Below are 22,409 nucleotides of genomic sequence, written 5' to 3' on the forward strand. Positions count from 1 at the left end.
GTCTTGTGCAAACTAATTGGAGGAGACTGGAAGGATATCTTGCTGCTCCTCCAGACACCTTGCTTTCATCCCCGAACCTTGCTCCTCACACATCCCTGGGGATCCACCCTCCTGTCAAAAGTGGCCCACAAAGGGGTGGCCACTTTAGAATCTGGCCTGCTGAGCCAAAGTTGTTCTCACCCCTGAATTACAGCTTCTCTTGACAGATGGTTGACCAGCTTCTGACCAGATGCCTCCAGTGAAGCTAGTGCCTACCAGCTCCCCAGACAGCCTATTCCACTGTCAAATGGCTCGTAACAGTTAGGAAACTTCTTCTAATGTTTTGCTGAAATGGGCTTCCCAGCAGTTTCCAGACTTTTATTACATCTCACTTTTAGTATTCAGATCTTTCAACTGCTCTTCATAGAGCTTGGTTTTCAGACCGCCTCACCATGCTGGCTGGACATTCACCAGTCCTTCTTAAATGTGGCACCCAGAACTGAACCCACTACTCCAGATTTGGCCTGACTAGCAAAGAGTGGAACTATTTTCCCATGTGGTCTGGACTTTGTATAGTGCAGTTGCGGCACACACACATTTTACTTGCGCAAATTCAATTATGCACTCTTGGCTTTTGAGGAAGCAGCAGCCTTCCCAACCATGGTTGCAGCAGAGGTGACAGCTCCAAAATGAGTGAAATGAGTGGGGAAGCTGTAGAGGCAGATGGGAGAAGAAGAAGAAGAAATGTTGAGCTGCTGGCTGGTCAGAGAGAGGCTGACAGAGCTGCAGGCAAAACAAACCCCTAAAACTGGAACTGAGCCACATTTCTGCCTGCCTCTCTCCCTGTCTGCTTTTCTCTCCCTTTTCGCATCTGAAGGAACCAAGCTTCTTCCCACCTTTCTTGCAGCCTAGGGAGCCAGTGCAGGGTCTTCTGCATAGGATTTTCCCCACTTCCAGCAGACAGCTTTTTCTCTGTGTGCGATTTTGTGTATGTGCTGTGTAGAATGTAGTGCTCACATGAGTGCCCTGGAACGTAGTGCTTACATGAGTTGCAGTCTTACTGTACTGTTAATGAAATGTAAGACTGTCTTACAGTTGCATGCACTACCAGCTCACTACCAGCTCATTTTACTGTAAACTTGGCAGGATAATTGTAAATACTGACAGCAAAATTGAACCTCATAAACTGAAAAAGAGCTTTTTGTCATGCCTTTCTGAGCTTCCATAAGTGCCTCTTCATGCAACACTGAGGACTGATTTTTGCCCTTAATCTTTTTGCAGACAATATACATGACATTTATGAACATATTCTTTTCAGAACATGTGGCTTACTGGGCACATTGGTGCTGATCAGTGTTAAGGGATTATGTTTTGAATTTGTTCTGCTGGCAAAATATAAACTTTAATATAATATTGTACAAATGCTTCACTGTTCTAGATAGTGCAATTTGTGTATTTCAGTTGAACTGTTCATTATAACAAATTTTAAGTGTTCTCAATATCTGAGACTGGGATGACCAGCATGGTCCCCTCCATATATTGTACTCCACCTCCCATCACTCACAGCCAATATGACCGGTGGTTAGCAATGATGAGAGTTCTAGTTCACAGCATCTGGAAGTCGCTACATAAATATTATCTCTTAGCTATGTTGTCTAATATTTCTAATATTAGAAACTTACAATGATTATGTTTAATTTGCTTGTGTAGCTACACAAGTGCTAGGTAAAATAGTGACTTAAAAAGAAAATTAAAACATCCATGAGGTCAATTCAGATAACCTGAAACATAAATGTTTAAGCTGATGTAACTGACTAATTTCTTATCCCGACCAAATTCTGTTTCCAAGACAGATTTTAAAAGCATTTTATTTTCATGTCATATGGAACAATTAAAGCCTTCCTACCACACTCGTAAAGTGTATATCACCCAATGGGATGAGCCTAGATGGGAGACTCCCCCCCCCCCGGCCCAACTTTCTCCTAAATGAGTGTATACAGTTGGAATTTCAACCAGCTCTATACATTCCTGACACTGATGATATATGGCCCTTGCAGTCTTGATAGTGGAAGGATGGCTTATCCCCAGACCTAATCCTCCTCTGATAATCGGGACGTCCAAATGGTTCTTTCCTTGAAGGTCTGAATTTATCCATCCAGTCTTCTGTCTGCCTGTCCAATCTGATAGAATGTGCACTGAGAGAGCTAATTGCTGAGAGAATTTGCTGCTTGCCTGCATGACTGATCAAGAGCACAGCAAGTTCATTTCAGACAGTCTCAGACAGATTTTGCTTCATCCTCTGCCTTTAGGGGGAGAAGATTATGATGTCTTATCATTATCTAAGAGTTAGGTGTCTCTTCAATTGCCTCAGAACTGCTGTATCCTTAAGGAGTTTAATATGTCTGTACCATCTTTTTGTGTTGTCTTGACTAGCTCTGTGTGTTGTCAAGAAAATTAGCGCTTCGTGTTATCCATAATTCTATCTTCCTTTCTGGTCATGCTTTCTTTCAGATTTCATTATTTGTATTGGTGCAACTTCCAGCTGACAAGGAGCTGGGGAAAATGGTGTGCTAGCAGTGTTAGATACAGGCACAGCTTCTTTAGATTAAGGAAGAGTCAAGTTCTGGAATATATTGTGTCTATGGTTTTCAATTTAAGCGATAACAGGCTTGCTTGACTGCTTGGTTTGTGTGTGTGTGTGTGTGTGTGTGTGTGCATTCCCACCCCCGCTACCTGAGTTTCCAGGGAATGTATGTTCAATCTTATAGTTAAGCATGAATCTGAAATAACAAATGCTTGTTTTAGATGTGCATTTTTTCTTGGTCAAAACTAAAGTTTCAAGATGAGTGGTCCTGTGTATATCTACTCATGAATAAATCTCATTGATTCAAATGGATCTTTCTTCTGGAATTCCAAAACTTCTTTTATCAAACCTTAGTTGCCTTATAAAATTTGTATAGCACTTTTCACCAGACACTCTCAAAGTGTTTTCCAACAGTACTGAAAGCTACAGTTATTAAAATGAAATACAATTAAAGCAAAGCAAATATTACAACACTAGAGTGTTGTAAAATTCCAAAGATTTGGGAGAGGTGCAAGTTTGAACTGTACAGTGGAAAACCGTAAGTGATTATTCTGTCCATACCGTTGAGCAAGGTTTCAGAGTCAAGGTACAATCACAGAGAAGGCCCACAAGACTCATAGGTGGGACTGCGAATAAGGCACTCTCAACTGATTTTGGAGCCCAAGCTGGTTAATATGGAGAGAGGCACTTCAAGTCATTCAGGGCTTTAACATACTAATAACACTTTAAATTGTAGTAGCCAGTGAAGCTCCTGCAGAATAGGTGTAATAAGCCTTGGAGCACCTGTTAAAACTTTAGATGCAGCTGTATGTAGAGTGTATTACAGTAATCCAACTGGGAGATTACTAGAACATGTAAAACTAGCTGGGATATTTTGATCCAGGAATCTAGAAGAGGCAAAATACACATTTTCCCAGCACAAGGACCACCCACCAACAGTGTTTTCACAAAGTCAGGGTTCAGTTTATTGGCCTTCATCCAGCTAATTACTACCTTCAGACACTGGTTCAGCACAGACATGGCTATATCTAGTTTAGACAGCACTGAAATACATTGCTGAATGTCATCTGCATATTGATGGCACTGAGTTCCAAACTCTCTGATGATGTGACCTAATGACTTCATATAGATATTTAAATAGCATTGGGAACAAAAATAAGGATTGCAGAACTTGGGGCTAAGCCAAACTCAGCTCTTTGGAAGCAGCCCTATAGGTAGGTCTGGGATCACTGTAACACTGTGATCCCAACCCACCAAGTTACTCCAGGAGTATAACATGGTTGATGGTATCAAAATCCACTAAGAGTTCAAGGAGAAGCAACAGGGTAACACTTCCATTTCTCTCCTAAAGCAAGTTATCAGCCACAGCCGTCTCTGTGCCAAAACCAGACCTGGGACTCAGCTACATTTGTAAATATAAAGCACTTTATATGCATTATAACACTGTGACACCAGATGGCGGTGTGGAGTCCTGTCTTTCGCCAATGGGATTCCCCTGTATGAAGTTTACAACAAGTTTAACTGAAACACTTTTTCGATGTGTCTAGATTCAGCCCTGGTGCTGAATTAAATGGGACGAGATAATTGCTTTTCCTTTTAGTATGTCTGGAATTGCATGGCCACAAGTCTCTTGAGCATCTTGCTCAGAAAGGGATGTTAGTGACTGAGTAGTGGTTTAGATCCTCATGATCTAGGTGTGATGATGTACCCCTTCCATTCAATATGACAAGGAACACTCGCTGCTACAAGGAGGCATCTACCACACTTAAGATTACCTCAACCATCTTTGACAGAAAGGCTGTTGAGCAGTAGGTGGTACACCAGCACGATCACTGTTCAGTTTCTCTGGCAGTACAAACCCTCCAAACTGGCACCCAAGTACACTTGTTTTTTGGGGAAAATGGGTGTCTTTTTTTGGAAATGACAGCAACACAACTCTCTCTCTCTCTCTCTCTCTCTCTCTCTCTCTCTCTGTGTGTGTGTGTGTGTGTGTGAGAGAGAGAGAGAGAGAGAGAGAGAGAAACAGGTTCTGCATGCCAAATTTGCAACTAAAATACTTTCAGCATGCCATCTCCCCCTCCCCCCCATACAAAAGCAAATAGCTAAACAAGTGATTTAGAACTAGCTATTTTTCTGCAGTTTCCACTTATTTATCTTATGTGTCTGCATGTCATAATGTAGGAAGACAGGCAGATTTAACCCCCTGAGCTGGAGAGTTCACAATTAGTGATTGAGAGGCTAATATAGTTGAAGCTTGACCATTGTTGCAACTTTCCCCCTGCCTTATTTAAGAAATCTATCTCAACACCAAACTAGTTACTGAAGACCATCAGGGGTCATGTCAGAGGTCAGATATTTGAGACCATTTTCCCACAATGGCTCTCTACAAGTGATCCCTTACTGTGTTAAAAAAAAATTGTCAAAGAGGATTAAATGGGATTAGTAAGAATATTACCCTCCCAGAAGTAGCCCCAAGACACAAAATGAAGAACCTAGTGAAGCAGTAAATGCACTGTATTTGACCAGGGCACAACCTTGGCTACATTCCTTCAAGAATCTGAATGGGAAAAGTTAAGTCCTCTAAACTGGATTAGTAAATAATCTCATGGTTTGTGGCATCTGCTGAAAAATCATTAAGTTCACTGCATTCTTACAGTTTTGGGGAGAACTGACAGTGTTATTGACTGCAGTGATCAAGGATGTGATTAGCTTTGGCCATTATTGTGTGGATCAGGCCAGTTCATAAGTGACTTCATCAAAGTCATTCATTTAATGTTCTCTAAACGTTCTCCGATTTGTTTTCTTCAATGAAATTTTAAACCTGCAATTGTTAGTACTTTACTCTGAAAATATTTCTCTTTTTCAAAAAGAATTTCTAAAGGGGGGGGGGGTACTCAAGTAATTATACACTAGCAAGAGCATTTAAAGTAACCATTTGCATTTTGTGGAAGAGTATACCTGTAGAACAGGAATGGTGAACCTGTGGCTCTCCAGATTCCGTAGAACCCAACTCACATAAGCCCCTGCCAGCATGGCCAAGGATCATGGATGATGGGAGTATACTCCAATAGCAACTTGAGAGCCACACCTATCCCTGTGGAATGCCCTGCCTTCAGATGTCAAGGAGATAAAGAAATACATAACTTTTAGAAGACATCTGAAGGCAGCCTTGTATTGGGAAGTTTGTAATGTTTGATGTTTTACTATGTTTTATACATGCTGTAAGCCTCCCAGAGTGGCTGGGAAAACCCAGCCAGATGGGTGGAGTATAAATAAAATTATTATCATCATCCCATCCCTGGTATAGAATGGCACATGAATACAGTTCTCTGTCTGCTTGAGGACACAAGTCAATTTGGTAAGGCGAATAGCAATGAAGGCAGAGTACCGAACCAGAGCCATACCGTAACAATTGCCAGACTTATTTATTTATTTTAAGAGACCTATTAATGGAGTTTCTTGTGTGTCGCTGTTTGGGACCTACCTCTCAGTGTGAAACCCTAACAAAGACAAACTCCCTGGGCTCCTCAAAATTTTCTTTTCAACAGGCCCTGCTGGCAGCTGAGCACATCACCACCCTTATTACAGTGGTGCCCCACAAGACGAATGCCTCGCAAGACGAAAAACTCGCTAGACGAAAGGGTTTTGCGGTTTTTGAGCTGCTTCGCAAGATGAATTTCCCTATGGGCTTGCTTCGCAAGACGGAAACGTCTTGCAAGTTTGTTTCCTTTTTCTTAACACCGCTAATACAGTTGCGACTTGACTTCGAGGAGCAACTCATAGAACGCGGTGTGGTAGCCTTTTTTGAGGTTTTTGGTGATTTTTGAAGCTTTTCCAAAACTTTTCCGACACCGTGCTTCGCAAGACATAAAATTCGCTAGACGAAAAAACTCGCGGAACGAATTAATTTCGTCTTGCGAGGCACCACTGTACTTCTATAATTTACTGTTGTATCCTCTTCCACTTCTTGGGAGTCATTTCCTTATAAATCGCGTTGATTGTGGTTATTTGTTTCTGCTGTCCTAATCCTGTTGTTCTTGCACGTAAATGTGGAAGTTCATTGCTCTGTAAAAGGAACACGCACTATTTCCCCCCCTTTGGCACATTTAGCAATGCAAACTAAGTTGCATTTTTGAAGAAAGCAGCAAACAAAAACCACCCATGTTAGTAGTAGCATGTTGCTTTTCCAGATTCATTGTCTGCATCTAGATAGTGGGCCTTCTTCAATGGAGAAAAGAGTGCCTGTGATTGAAGGGGTTGAGAAGGGGGCTTTGGAGTACACACGGTGCTTTTAATGGCTTTTACTGGACTGCGGAGTTGCCTAATCCCTGGCTACCACTTCAGTTTTCATTATGATTTGTGTTCAGCCAGTGCTGTCTGTTGCTGAAGGGTGTCTTCTGTTTGATAAATTCTCCAAGAACTGGGGATTAGTATTAGCACCTAATATAATGATTGCATCACGTGGACTGAAGATTTTCACTGATGTTCTGTCTCCTAGTCTGTCTACAAAGGCAATTACATGTATGTTCCTGGAACCACTTTGCGTACTGCAATCTGAAGTCTGAATGTGTTTGTAAAATATTGACACTTATCTGATTTAGTCTTTCCCCATTGAGTGGTGTCTGTATATGCCTGTACATAAGGCGCTTCTCAAATTTGCATTTGCCAAATAATCCACATTTTGTTCCAGTCAGCAACTTTTATCTCTAATGTAATATATGGATCAAGCTGAAAGTAATTTTGAAATATCTGAAAGTCTGTGTATATGAAAAACTAGCCTCAATAGTCTGTGTAGCTTCACGTCACTTCACACGTTTTCTTCCAGTACTTACTAGAAATGAAAAGCTTAATTTTGCCTCCGGAGCATATCCTGAAACGTGGAGACAGTGAAGCAGTGGCATATGCTTTCTTCCATCTCCAGCACTGGAAGCGAATTGAAGGGGCGCTTAATCTGTTGCACTGCACATGGGAAGGCAGTAAGTATTCTTTGCTAGTGGCATGAGCTAATATTTCTCTCTCTCTCTCTCTCTCTCTCTCTCTTTTGGAACATTATTTTTAAATGTGCACCTGGAGCTCAACTGTGAGGCTGTCCTGACTCATTATTGAGGTTCCCTCTGCACTTTAGTTAGTTTTGGTATTAGTTCTTGTCCAGATTTCAATCACATTTAAGGTGCAATTAAGATGACACAGGTGTTCAGCTTGTCCTCTCTTTCTGCTCCAAGGTTTTAAAAATGCATGCATGTAGGTGTTCTCTTCTGCAGTGTGAACACTAAAAGATCTATTGTGCATGCATATTTCTTTTCCTTGTCCACCCCACCTCTTCCTTCCAAAAGCCAGGTCATGGAGTTACTTCAGTGTAACTGAATGCAGAGCCAGAGTACTTCAATAAAAAAACAAAATAGCTGATATGTAGTAGAGCATGTGGTGCTAATATTCCACTCTTATGAAAGAAACCACTGTTGCACCACTTTGCCAGTTTTCTAAGCTAGATGGGGTGTTTCAAACTAAAAATGTCAAGAAGTATCTTGGATCGTATTCATATTGTCTTAGAATCATAGAGTTGGAAGGGACTCTATGGATCATCTAGTCTTGTTCTTTGATGCCAACAAGATGTATGCAACATGCCATGTGAATATTGAATTCCTATCCTATTTGATTTGTGAAAGAAGACTGGATGGCTTGGGAGGTGATTGTCAGTGAGTCTGAGGGTAGCTAGAATGGTACTAATTTAATAAAAGGAAACTGATCACAAGTGGTATAAAGAACACAGATATGACTTTGTTTCCAGGCGGCTCTAGTAAAGTGAATTTTACATGGGTCTGATGTTGATGATTTTTTTTTTACTTCCTCAGCCTTTAGAATGATCCCATATCCATTAGAAAAGGGCCATCTATTTTATCCTTATCCCAGCTGCACAGAGACAGCAGACAGAGAGTTATTACCAAGTAAGAAAATGTTCCATTTCTCACATTTTATTTTTTCCATCTACAGTTAATCACAAAAGTCTGTTCTCTTTCTGTGTGGCATTGTGCTCAACTGGAATACCTGTGTGTCTATACATGCATACAATAAATATTCCATACACTTGTACACTGAATGCAGTTAGCTTTTAAATAAATGAAGCAGCTATCCAACAATGTAAATTAGCCCCCTTTTGTATCTTATATTTGAAGTGGTGGAGGGATTGTGGTCCAACTCCTTCCCATTCTGCAAAGAAAATGTCAACACCTCACACTTTGGGAGAGACCACCTCAGTATGACTTCTCCCCACAGCAGAATTGCCTCTGGTGGCCAGGAGGTGAGACACTGGTGTGGGGAAGAGCTGTGGCTTGTTCTCTTTTCCACATGACTTGGAGTTTCTAGTACAAGATCCTATGGCATTCGTATTTATTACACACACACACACACACGCACATATAAAATACCTTGCTGTATACAGCAATATATATATATACAGATACAATAGAGCATAAAATACCATAAAAATAATACGAAATAATCATAAAGATGACTGGTATGGAATGGAGTTGTGCTGTGGTGAGTTCTGTGCTATGAAGATAACCTGAGGAGGGGAATGTTTCCAAAAGGAGTGACGTTAAAATATCATTGTCCCCTTTTGTGTCTTTAGCCAGTCTCTGTTACTTGACAATACTGCCTCTCGGCTTTGTGGTTGTTGAGTTTCTTTCTCTACTTGTTTGACTGCAGCAGCATTCTCTGCACTCTAGGTTAGTTCTATCAAAAGGGAAGAGCATTTTAAATGGCCTGTGTTCTCCTCCACACACCCCAGGCCAGAATGACAATTTCTCTCTGGTGGGAAAATATATTGAATGAGTGCTTCCCTTGTGGGAACGTCAGTTTGATCAGTACTTTTGTGGACATTTCCACTGTGAAGAAAATGCTCAATATCTAGGTTTCAGAATGGTCATCGTGCCATTTTAGACACCATCACATCAGCGAGAAGCTGCTGCACTCCTTCAGTAAGCAACCTGCACGGCTTGATTGAAGACCTACATTTGTGGGTGGTATAGAGGTCTTTATCTGAATTGTCTTGTATATTTATGTTGGTCACCTTGGAGACTGTACTATAAAAAGGCAAGATATAAATATTTAATAATTAGACTTGCATACATTTGCTTAACCTGCAGTTTCAGATAACACTTTGGAGCTTTAACTCAATGTTTTAAATAAAAAAAGGCTATTTTCTTTCTGGCTTCTCAATGGCTATACTCAAATGAGGAGAGAAACTGGCCCAAGGTCAACTTGTTCAGCACAGACCCATGCTGGAAATGTGCCATACCTAAAAATTCCAGATAGTATGGCTGTTTTAAGCACATATATTGCCATGACACAAGCACATAGCTTGGCATGCTGTGTACTTTTGTATTTTTCTGTATGTTGCGAGAGTTGCTCAGCTCTCAGATGTTTGGAGATAGATGTAAAGTAAACTGAATTTTAAAGATAGGTGAACATGAAAGTTAGGCAATGAAAAAGCTTACTCGAAAATATGTTCTGTTAGATAGGTAAAAATGAGTTACACTCACAGGGAAATTCCTGGCGTGCTAGGAAGGGTGCCATTCACTTAAACAACCGAATCCTGTAGTCAGATCAGGAATGTTTCATATGTTCAATATTTTCTGTAGGGAAAAAATATGTTAATGACATAGATTGTTCTATAGGAATATTACAGAATGGGGAGTGAAATAGATCCATGTGCAACTCTTGCTTGTGGTGATCCCCCCTTTTCAAAAATTATTTTTTCATGCATAAGCACTTCCTACAAGAAATGTGCATGGTCTTCAAAGGATTGCTAAGATGTTTCAAGTCTGGTATGATAAACAATTGCAATTAAAAAACATGAGTTTTGAAATACTTTGGTATAAAGCCCTAATAAAAGTGAGGTTGTTTTGGCCTTCTGAATGTCAAACCCTTAGGAGGCATGGCTGTCACAATTGATTTAACCAGAAAGTGGTCAAAACACTTAACCAGCAACCAGCCCTTATAAAATGGCAAACCTGCCTTACTCATACCAGACAGCCATAGAGCTTCCTAACCACTAGAGTTTCCTAATCACATGTAGTTGACTTGTACTAGAATCTATGCAAAAATAGAGGTTCTTTGACACACTGGTAAATTCTAACCTTGAGTTAGGCTCTTGATAGTAGCCCATGAACGATCCTTTGTAAAGTGATTTGAAAATATACTTCTCAGTTGCTAAGTGCGAGAATTTTAGTGCCCCTTTATTTTATAATGAGGGTTTTGTTTCATGCTAGGTGCTGGTGAGATTCTGATAAGTGTTAACTTCTCCATCTTGGGAGAACTTTGTTTTATAAAGTATATGGCATACTTATAACTAAAGCAGCCAAGGGGCACATCTGCCACAAGTGCACTTGCATATTTTTGCAATTCAATAAAAAAATTAAATCTTGAAAAGCTCTGTTTAAAAACTAATTAAAATCTGCCCCCAGACTGCTCTAAATTACTCATTTCTCACTCATGCAGGATATTGCTCAAGGAATGCCTCTGCTAGTGACGAACCCTAAGCCATCGGCTTCCCGGTATAATTAAACTCCAGTGCATGAAGACATTTCAGCACAATCACTCACGCATTCCTGTTAAGTTTTTAAATACAAAACTATCCATAAATAAAATCATCTTAATGCTTTTTATGCTGCTACTCCCCAGCAGGTTTCAAATTTTGAAAATTCTGTTGCTTTGGTCAATTCTTAAAAGGGAAGAACGTTTTACTCCATTGAGGCTTTCACTGATGTATATCTTAACTGCAAAGGGTGTATTTTAAAATCATTCTTAATTGGATCAGTGTTGCAGATTCCTCCCCTCTATTTAAAGTTAGATCATAGTTCATCTCACAACCTTTATCTAACCATCCCTAAAATACCTGGAATATCAAATAACTATTGCCATTTCCCCCCTTCCTTCCAGCATTTCATGATGTGTCTGTGTACCCGCAGAAGGAACTTCCTTTTTTCATCCACTTTACTGCAGGGCTGTGCTCTTTCACAGCAATGTTAGCACTCCTCACACACCAGTTCCCGGAACTTATGGTCATTTTTGCTAAAGCTGTAAGTATTGACTCAACTTACTTAATGTATTTATATGACATGCAGAAACCATCTCTGGAACACTATAAACTAATTCAGAACAATGGGCATCTAAAAACCTGATTCAGCATAGCTCAGCGTTCCTCTTTTTTCAAGAGGGGATTTTTCAGAGGTGATACATGACGATCTTGGTTTTCTTTCAGCGGCTGGACTGTATCTCATTATGGGGAAACATCTGATGTACCACAATTTCCAGTTTTAAAGCAGGGCATGGGGGCTCTTAAGCCATTTCAAACCACATGCAGTTTTTCTTTGACTGTAAGGATTTGCTAATAATTACAGTAGGGTTGCCATACTTCCGGAATACTGTTTTTTGCCCCAAAATCTCAACTACTTTGGGCAAAAAACCTTTGCCAAAAAAAGCTGGAAAATTTTTTGTCCAGATTTTCACTATTTGAAATATGGCAACCCTAACTTACAGCGTTTGAATTATTAGCATGAAAATATTGAGACTATCTCCCAGTATCCTGTTACATATTAAGTACATATACAAATAATAAATAAACGGTTGCATTCTTTCTTTCTGTACCCTGGGAGCTAATTGGGAGCTAGTGGCTAACCAAAGAAAACTTCTTTTATATGGTCTGAATGGAAGCATTGCTTGTCTATTTACCCTAAGACTGTTTAGTTTCCATTCCATGTATGGTAAATATGGCAAGTTAAGTCTCTGGAGCCTAAAAGGATTTTACTTTATGCTTTTAAAACACTATGTTTCTGTAAGCTTTTTTGATTATGTAGATAGCTTACTCTGGCAGGAAGGCGGTCAATTTTCACTATGTGATTTGCTCTTTGTATTGATAGCACAAGGCAAACACAATGATCAAAGAGATAAGTGGACTTTATAACAACAAGAAGTACAAGTAGCATTGTTCAAACTGCAGAATAAAATTATATGGTAAAATAAAAATAATTTGAGATATGTCACATGGGAGAGGCAAAATGGGACCCATTACAAATACAACTTCAATAACAAATGCTCTCATTGACAAGAATTCTTAAAGAGGGTTGTAAAGGTAAAGAAAGTGCTATCTCTGGCCAGTTTTCAGTGGTTATATCAGAAGATCAGGACAATTGGCTAACATTTTGTAGAGATAGAGTTCAATATTCAACATGTTTTCTTGATATTCAGTAATCATTCTAATATGTTTAGAAGCTTGAGTCATGAGGGCTTTAGTTACCTAAACTGGTATTCTGAAAAGGGATCAGGTAGACGTTTGAATGAACTCTTCTTCAAGCTAACTGCTTTGATTAATAGCCTGAATTATGCAAATGTTATTTATTTATTTACTGGCTATTTCTTGTCCATCATTCATCCCAAAGGCTTCCAGGGCAGGATACCAGCTAAAATGCATACACTTAGATACAGTGTTACAAAATGTTGTATAGACTTGGTTCAAATACATTAAAACAACAGGAACAACTAAAACCATTATTAAGACCACAAAGCAGACTAACTACTACTCCACTCAACCCCTTAAAATTGCATGAGCAAACAAACAAATCCGTCCTTGGCACTGAAACAACTAACACATCAGCACAAAACATACTTCTAAGGCCAGAGAAGGGTAGGAAGAGGCTTCCAGGATCCTAATGAATACTGTACAGTAAATACACCATGCATTCCATATTCACAGGGCACCAGCATTGTCTGGTAGATCTTCAATTTACTCTCCTTTTCGAAGCAAGCATCCTACCTCTTTTCAGAATTGCTTTGAAGGTCCATTGAACCACACATGTAAACAGATGATGTCGCATGTACCATCTGCTGAACTGTCATTTGTTTTCTTTTCTGATGTACTACATGCCTGTTAAGGGTCTTCCACTTCATCACTATTTTATTTTAGTTGCTTACTTTGAGTATTTATACCACCTATTCTAAACATCTTGAAGATGCTTGTAATATATTTAAATAGGCAAGAGTTACAAGGGAGGTGCAGGATGTGTATACAGGTTTTTCCCAGTCCTCAGGTATTTCAGTTGCTACTGTCCTTCTGGATCTCCAGCTCACAGCATATCTCAGAAGAAATGACCTTGGCCAGGAAGCAGTTGTCAGAGCAGCCTGATGTTAGTCCAGGGGCAGCCAGTGTGGTGCCCTCCAGATTTTGTAGGGAGTCTTCCATCAGCCCCAGACAACATGGCCAGTGGGCAGGGATGATGTGAGCTGCTGTTCAACAACACCTGGTGGTACCACGAGGTGGAGTTTCTTCACACGAGCAGCTGTTTCAGATGTCTCTTGTAGCTTCTATGGTTAAGGTAGTGCAGATCTAGGCTGAAAGTGGTCTTAATTATTGACTTTTAAGAAATCGGGTCATGAGGACAACATGACCCCCAATCCCCCTTTTGTATTGTGTGTATTACCCAAAACAAAATGCTGATCTATGTAGTTTGACCTACTGTGGTATTAGAAGATAACAGCAACAACCTCTCTGTAAAATACCAAATTGCCCTCAATTTTAGCTCCTGTGAAACATTGTTTAGTACTGTGATTTGGAGTACCTACCCTTGAACTTCTGAACCGGGCATACACCAGATCATTGATTTTGCTATTGTATAGCCTAGGATGGAGAGTGTGTGCTGAATATGTGTATTACAACAAGCGGAGATCAGAAATAGAGCATAGTTACTAATTTTTGAATGTCAAAGTTGCATGAAATCCATATTCTAGTTTCTTTTCATTAAGCAGTGTTCAAAATATGTAGGTCTGATAACAGGGGCCTCATTTCTACCAAATTTAGTTACTCATTATGTGGGAAAATGTTGCTGGACATGCCAGTAACACTTTTGTGTGTGGTTCATAATTGGCTAACTTTTAAGGAATGGAATATAACTATCTGCTTGATTAATTCAAGGACTGCGCTAGCAAAATTGTATGATTTCCAACAAGATACAAGGTCAAATGTTACACTAACAAAGAATAGCTCAGTGAAGTTCTATGCTGGATTTCTTCATTGTTGCTTCCTAATTTACATATAGAACAATTGCAGTGTTAAACCTGAAAACAATTCTAGCATGCACACATATAAAACTTTCTTTTGAAATAATGCTTGATGGGAAGTACTGTACAGTGGTACCTTGGGTTACATACGCTTCAGGTTACATACGCTTCAGGTTACAGACTCCGCTAACCCAGAAATAGTGCTTCAGGTTAAGAACTTTGCTTCAGGATGAGAACAGAAATCGTGCTCCGGCGGCATGGCAGCAGCAAGAGTCCCCATTAGCTAAAGTGGTGCTTCAGGTTAAGAACAGTTTCAGGTTAAGTATGGACCTCCGGAACGAATTAAGTACTTAACCCGAGGTACCACTGTATATAGTTTCAAATATGTCAAACAACATGGTCATTACTAGCTCTGTTCTTACGAGTTTCCTTAAACAGAGGGAGCTTGCACTGACTTGTGTATGCTTTTGGACTTTGTCATTTTGTCTGGATGAGTACCACTCCAGAACATCAAAAAAGACTTCTCCGGTAAAGTTGATCATCAGTGCTTGAATTATTGGGAAGAAGGACAGGGTTCCCACTCCACCCTTCATTCATGCACTAACAGCAAGCCCATAAAGAAATATGGTTCCTCCATTAATGCGCAAACTATTGTCTTGTTGTTTCTTTTACTACAATGCGAATCTTGCTCTGTAATACTAGAAAACACTTTATGAATGGAGCATCTCTATCACAGTTAAGGAAGTCCTCATTGATAGATGGAATCTGCAGATCTTCTCGTATGAACAAAGTGAATACTTTTTATTTTTAGATAATATTCATACATGTCTCAGCAGGCATAGTCTTGGAGGTACTGTGTGAGAAAAAGGTAGAACCCCCTTCTAAAATACCTGCCCCTCACTGTTTTTGTAAGTACTTACTAAATCTGCCCAGTTAAACAAGGACAGGTCTGTAACTGAACATTTCAACCTTAGTGAGCAGTTAAATGGGAATAGCAGGGTTTTCGTTCATGCCATATACTAAGTTAGAAACTATCTTTTTCCAAAATTATTTGTTTCCTTAAAAGTAATTTTTAATAAGCTGACAGTGTTCAAATCAGTGTTTTTTTTTATAGTGAACTGGTTCATATGTCACATCAAACTATAGTTACAATAAACAATGGCTTAATTTGAAATCCTAGACCGGGGTGCCCAAACTTTTTTCAAAGAGGGCCAGATTTGATGAAGTGAACAAGCATGAGGGTTGGTGAGCTTAGGATTTAACCCAAAGTTGTTGACCTTTTTTTAGGATTTTACCCTAGGACATATACTACAATGAAGGCCAGATTAAATTGACCGACAGGCCCCCCCAAACAGACTTTGGACATGCCTGTCTTAGACACTTCACTTTTCCTCTGGTGCTACTGCTGCCATACTGCTGGGAAACAAACCATTTAAAACTATGGTTTAATGTAACTTGCAAACATCGCCACTGTTTGTCCACTATAGTGATAGCACAAAATCTTGTTAGTGCAGGTTTTTCTTGCATAGTAACATTGGCCTCAATTTTATTTGGAGACCAAATTTCAGTTTGGTCTTTACAAACATTACAAATTTACTTTGAATTGCATCTGAAACATGCTTAGTCTTGTAAAATGTTATATCTGGAAGCAATTATGTGCTTCAATATGAACAAATCTAAAAAGATAAACATTGTAATCCCTGTATTTTCTAATTTGCTGATATACCCAGAATATCATTCTATCATAGTAAAAAAGAATACCTACATTTAGTCCTCTTGTTACATCTGTCTATAATGCATTTGTTCTTAATTTTCAATGGCTAACTCAACGTTTTTTTCTTTCAATGCAAATTTTGAAAGGTTTCAAACTTAATGAAAGCAATGATACTAACAGTGCAATCCTGTGCATGCCCTTTCAGTCCCATTAATTTCAGTGAGACTTACTTCCAGGCATAGGATTGCTGCCATGTATAATCTGAGGCTGTGATTTTAATTGCCACTTCACTGTGACCCAATAAAGTTAACAAGCCTCCACCAAATATCTGCTTTTAGTATTATTGTAACAGAAGACAAGATATAAATATTAAATCTAACAGAAAGTGGTCCTTTGAACTTCCCGTGAACAATGCTGAAAGAGCCTGGCTTTATTCCAGTTCTCCCCCCCCCCCTTTAATTTTGGGACCATAATTATTTAAAGTATACGGAATTCTCCTGTCATGAACATGACCCTGGAGCCCATCACCATTCCTTCTTTCAGTGTTCAGACTTGCAGAATATTATGTATATAGCCAAAACACTAGACACACACAAAACAGCAACAATAGCACACAGGAAATATTGGGGGAACCCTGAATATTGGGGGGGGGGGAGCAAGTGGGTGGGAATTAAAGAGCCCTTCAAAAAAGGATGAATGATTGGAACAGTAAACAAACACTCTGCACTACAATGCCTTGTTGTTGGTCCTACTTGTTTCTTGCTAATAGTCATGTTTCTGTGTCTTCTTGACTCAACTGATACCAAGTTATAATACAACATTCCTTCTGAAGATTGAGAGAGTTCCTTTTTTCTGCTGACAGCTGTAAGCTTTATTCGCAAATCACTGAGTCACTCATTCCTTAACCCATTTTCACTACTGTAGCCAGTTTGCTCCTACTAAATTAATTATTGGACTATTTGGTTATTTATTTAAATTTATATCCTCTTTCCTGAGGACTTGGGGCAGGTAGCAATTAAAACATGCACATGTGCAGTCTTTCCTAAATTATAATTACCCTATGTTTCCTTAAGCTTCGAATGTTTTACATTCAGGTTCTGAATTTGATGGACCTCCAGGTGAAGTGAGACCTTCAATTATGAGGACAGCCACGGAACACCTCTCTGTGTCGTGGCAGTGTAAACTTGGCATGTGGATTTATACAGCCATGAAGGCCATGGTCAATTGAAATTAATGCTTATGACAGCACAAAGAAAGGAAGAAGAAGAAGAAGAGTTTGGATTTGATATCCCGCCTTTCACTCCCCTTCAGGAGTCTCAAAGCGGCTAACATTCTCCTTTCCCTTCCTCCCCCACAACAAACACTCTGTGAGGTGAGTGGGGCTGAGAGACTTCACAGAAGTGTGACTGGCCCAAGGTCACCCAGCAGCTGCATGTGGAGGAGTGGAGACGCGAACCCGGTTTCCCAGATTACGTGACTACCGCTCTTAACCACTACACCACACTGGCTCTCAGGGATGTAGGGCTCAAGCTAAGCACTTTATAGGTTAAAAAACAGCACTTAGGCTCTCATTTGAATGACTCTTTTACAGTGGTGCCTCGCAAGACGAAATTAGTCCGTTCGCGAGTCTCTTCGTCTTGCAGTTTTTTCGTCTTGCGAAGCACGGCTATTAGCGGCTTAGCGGCTGTTAACGGCTTAGCGGCTATTAACGGCTTAGCGGCTTTAAGAAAAAGGAAACAAACTCGCAAGAACTCGCAAGACGTTTCGTCTTGCGAAGCAAGCCCATAGGGAAATTCGTCTTGCGGAACGACTCAAAAAATGGAAAACTCTTTCGTCTTGCGCGTTTTTCGTCTTGCGAGGCATTCGTCTTGCGAGGTACCACTGTATTTAGAGTACATTATTTGCCTTGTTTACTAAATAGATTGCATTCAGATTTCAAGAAAGTGAGTGTAGCTAATTCATTTTCTACATTTACGAGATAAAACACAGAGCTTCATGCTCTAGTAAGTTAGAGGATTTTTTTTTTTAAAAAAAATCTTATTATTAACATGTCCTGCAACAAATTGGTAAGTCCTTGGCCTTAACCCTGCCCCCCACCAAAGTTCTTGCTCTTTTTAGCTATGAAAGTAGATCAGTAATAACACCTGTGGTAGAAGCACATAAGATTTGTTCCCTATTTTCAGGTTTAAAATTTGGACTACGTGAGGTTATATCTGAGCAGTTTTCATTCTTTTAAAATACAGCCTTCCTTCATATCCCTCAACTCTTCTGTGTATTTCACAGAGGAGATATTGGATGTTCTCAGCTGTCTAATCTGTTCTGTCAGCTATGTACTTCTGTAAAAGAACAAAACTTAATATCTTTTATTTAACAGAATAACATTGACTTATGCATTTTCACTGGATAATATTTCATTTGTTTCCTCTACAATCAAATCGCCAGACAAGCCTCTTGCCAAGCTACAACAAAAATTGTTGAGAGGCCAAAAACCACAGCCAGTCTTTTAATAGCTGCATCGTATACACAAAGGAATATGCCAACAGCGAAAGCTCAAAATTGGCTCATAGCTGCTAAATTGAAGTGAATGGAAGCTTTCCATTGGGTCCAGTGGGGCACAGTGATCTTGATTGGCTTTTGTTAGCAGCTGGAATGGGTTACAGGGCCTGCTTTCCAGAAGCTTTGAATGTCCCAGTGAGAAACAGGATTACTATTATTTGAGCTTGTTTATGTGGTTGCTTAACCTGAAAAGATAGAAGCCAGTTGAATGACAATCTTAGATTTTTTCGCAAAAACAAGAAGTCATTAGCAATATGCAAGGAAAAGAGCCTGTGTAGAATTGGGTGCCCTGTTCTCATTTCTGTTCCTCTTTTCACTGCCAACATAAACAGGAAGCAAGAGGAATGTACCATCTGTGTCTCCATCCCTCCAATGTTCATATGATGGAGTCTTGCTGATGGCACTTCCTTAGATCTGAAGTAACAACACAAAGATCCTTAGATCTGAAACAATACAAAGCAATCACCTTAGGTGGCAGCTCTAATTCACATATCACAAAATACCAGTGTAACAAATTGTCATCCTATCATCAGCTACTCCATGTGTTCTTGCATATTTATTTTGAAGCACTCCTACATTTGGAGACTATACCGGTGGGGCAGCTAGACCTCTGAATTCCAACAAATGAATTCACATAATTGCATGACAACTGCTTTTGTAACAGTAATAAATCCCTTTACTGTTTTGTGGAAGGCTCATTAAGTTACACAAGAATTAAATTAATACACAGCTGCTGAGCATCTCAAATTTATAAACACTAGAAGCTTCTTCTTATCTGTGAGAAAATGTATATGGCTTGGAGATGTGTAATGAATAATAGCCTACATTTGAACTATGTGAAATAGTCTCCCACAAGCTGGATGTGCAGGGATGAAAGGTACTGTTTTCTTGCCTTACTAACCTACATCTTAATCTGTAATATTAATTTGAGAGACGACACTTGTAATTTACAGGTTAGCTTCTGTGTGTAATTCCTGGATATGAAGAATGAGCCTTTGATTAAAAGTATCATTAATATAGTAGTGGAGCTGTGAAGTTACTTGGAATGAGAGCTAACTTTAGAGTTAGCTGAGTCAAACTGTTCTATGTCAAGGCAATTGAAGATAGCATGGCTGTCTCCCTCAACATTAATCCATTTGCATAGCTAAAATACTGTTTCAAATGGCAACTTTCTAGACTGTATTTTCTGATGTGAAGAATGGCAAAAGGTCCCAGTGGATTATAGAAGGCAATTAGGGGAAAGGATGGTCCATTGTGTAAAATAGTATCTGTGCTGAATATGAGAGGGTTGGACGGGGTCACCAGGGCCTACAATTTTTTTCTTGTAAAGTCGAAGCAAAGATTAAGGCACTATTAAGTGAATATAGCTAATGGCTTGAAAATCTTTGTTTCTGCACTAGCTTTGCCTCGCTTCCATATTTAAGTTAGTTATTTTTGCTGTCATTGAAGCCTTATTCCATAATTTGCCTATCTCTAATAAGCGTAGTCCTGAAGTACAGAATGCCTAAGACTGACTGAACTGTTTAAAGACAAAACGGTAAAAAGGCTAGCATTCTTAACAAGCCAGTGTTTCATAGAAATGTATTTCTTTGTGTACCTTTCCCCCATCAGCTTCTCAGCTGAATTTTTCTTCTAGGCATATTTTGGTGAATCCAGCGATTTCTCGTCACAATCTTTTATTTTTAAAGCATCTGCATCTTTCTGGAGAAGTCAGATTCCGCCCCCCCCCCATTGTCACTATGTATACCTTTTTTGCATATTTAAAGTTCAGAGTTTCTCTTCTTTTGAGGAAAAAAAAAGCATTTAGAAATTTATTTAGAAAGTTTAACAATAAAAAGAACTATATTGTACACCTGTTTTTTCCCTGCCAAGCCTAATCTGTTTTGATTCCTAAATTATTCCACTTATGTTCAATGAAGGCCAGTCAAATATGTCAGCAAAATACATCTTGAATGACTGTGTTAACTTTAGCATTAAGCTTAATTGTAGCTTTTCCTTTTCTTTCAGTTCTTTGGAACTCTTTTGTCACCCTTGAGCTTCATGATGGAGAAGATTGAGCGTCTCATGCCTACTGGTCTTTGGCATCAGCTGACCCAAATCTGAGTGAACTCAGTCCTTGGGTCAGTGTTCTCAGGAACTCCACCACCAACACCCTCTCTAGCACAAAAGCACCTGCAGCTGCGGGTGTCAAGGAAGACAAACTCTGTGACTTAGTTTTGTTTTGCATCCTGTTACTGGTGCTTAAAATTGCTGTACCCCCTTTTAAGCCTTAGAATCTCTAACGATTTAAGAACACCATGTTTGGTGGGACGGGGAGGGCAAGAGTGTTGTGCTCACTTTAGCTGTACAATTTGAGATTACTGCTTTCTTTCCAGAAATTCCAGAAAGCAATAAATCTGATAGACTGTGTGTTGAAATTGCCTTCTGCGCGTAAATGTTTTTTAACAAAAAATAAAACCTGCAGGAGTGGTGTTGGAATCACTGGGCATTTGCTGAGGCCCACAGCCAAGTAGCCCACAGACAACAGCCAGAGAATCCTAGTTCTGCTGCTCCTGCTTCTTGCTGTCGCTGCTTGTTCACCTGTCCTCTCCTGAGCAAATGATAAATTACAGGAGCAGCCATTCACCTTGTCATTCTCCTATTATTGCCCTAACTGTGCAGGTTAGGCCCAAAGCAAGAAAGCAGGTGAATGGATAGCAGCACAGAGGAGGTGGAACCACTGAGGATTTCTGCTCATGCAACAAAATCTCCCTGCTTTCCTCCTCCTGTCTGCCCCCTAAATCTATTCTGAGGCTTTCCCCAAACCTCTGGAGCAGATTGGAGGAGGGCACAAGATACGCACAGGGAAAGTAGGAGTTCAGTACCACAAGTAGAAATCCCTGTGCTGGTGGAACAAATTACTGGGTCCCCCCCCCCCCCGATCTAAAACACCCTAAGTATATGACCTCTCAGATTGGTCACCACATTCTTGTGATACTGATTTTTAACGAGCTTACAGCTACCTTGCAGAGTACATGGATTCATGGCCCATGATGCTACCTCACCCTTCAAGATGGGGCAGGGTAGAAATTCATGATCATCACATTGCTGTGGTCACTTACATGTCCTTCAAGCCAAATTATATTCTATTACAAACATGTCCACCCCAGCAACTGGTCCAGGTCCTCCCTCTTCTAAGGGATTAAATTAGCTGAATTGTTTTGTTTCACATTTACCATTCAGTGAGTCATAAATCAGAGCTTAACAAGTGGGCTTTGCCACTTGTGCTTTCAACTGTTTCTGGGATTGCTTAACTTTGTAGTGCTTGATGGAGACTGATACCTTGGGAGGAATTTATTCTAATTGCAGCAGACAAAATTGATGCTTGCCTTGACCTATGATCATACAGAAGCATTAACACAGCTCAGATCTGATATTCCAACCCCCTGTTCTGACTTTGTTCCAAATGGCAGCTTTGTGGGGGTAAACTGTGAAACCTAAACTTTTAAATGATGGCACTGTGACTTTGGATGGCACATGCGT

The 22,409-nt window shown here is 39.8% G+C and overlaps 1 protein-coding gene across 2 annotated transcripts in view; it reads left to right on the plus strand.

Annotated features, from left to right (window-relative positions):
- Positions 1-21,304, plus strand: part of ST7L (suppression of tumorigenicity 7 like) — a 40,957-nt gene extending 19,653 nt beyond the window's left edge. The window contains exons 12-16 of one of the 2 annotated variants that reach the window (XR_014527479.1): positions 7,389-7,539; positions 8,416-8,508; positions 11,504-14,736; positions 14,978-15,223; positions 20,895-21,304. Coding sequence is in view for 1 of the 2 variants with exons in the window: in XM_083508934.1 (XP_083365060.1) it covers positions 7,389-7,539; positions 8,416-8,508; positions 11,504-11,643; positions 20,895-20,990 (480 nt within the window). In the remaining variant the exon portion in view is untranslated. The remainder of the gene's footprint in view (positions 1-7,388; positions 7,540-8,415; positions 8,509-11,503; positions 14,737-14,977; positions 15,224-20,894) is intronic. The other variant, XM_083508934.1, reaches the window with a different exon arrangement.
- The last annotated feature ends 1,105 nt before the right edge of the window (positions 21,305-22,409 follow it).

Source organism: Podarcis liolepis (assembly GCF_965112155.1).
Source record: "Podarcis liolepis genome assembly, chromosome: 6".
NCBI lineage: Eukaryota > Metazoa > Chordata > Lepidosauria > Squamata > Lacertidae > Podarcis > Podarcis liolepis.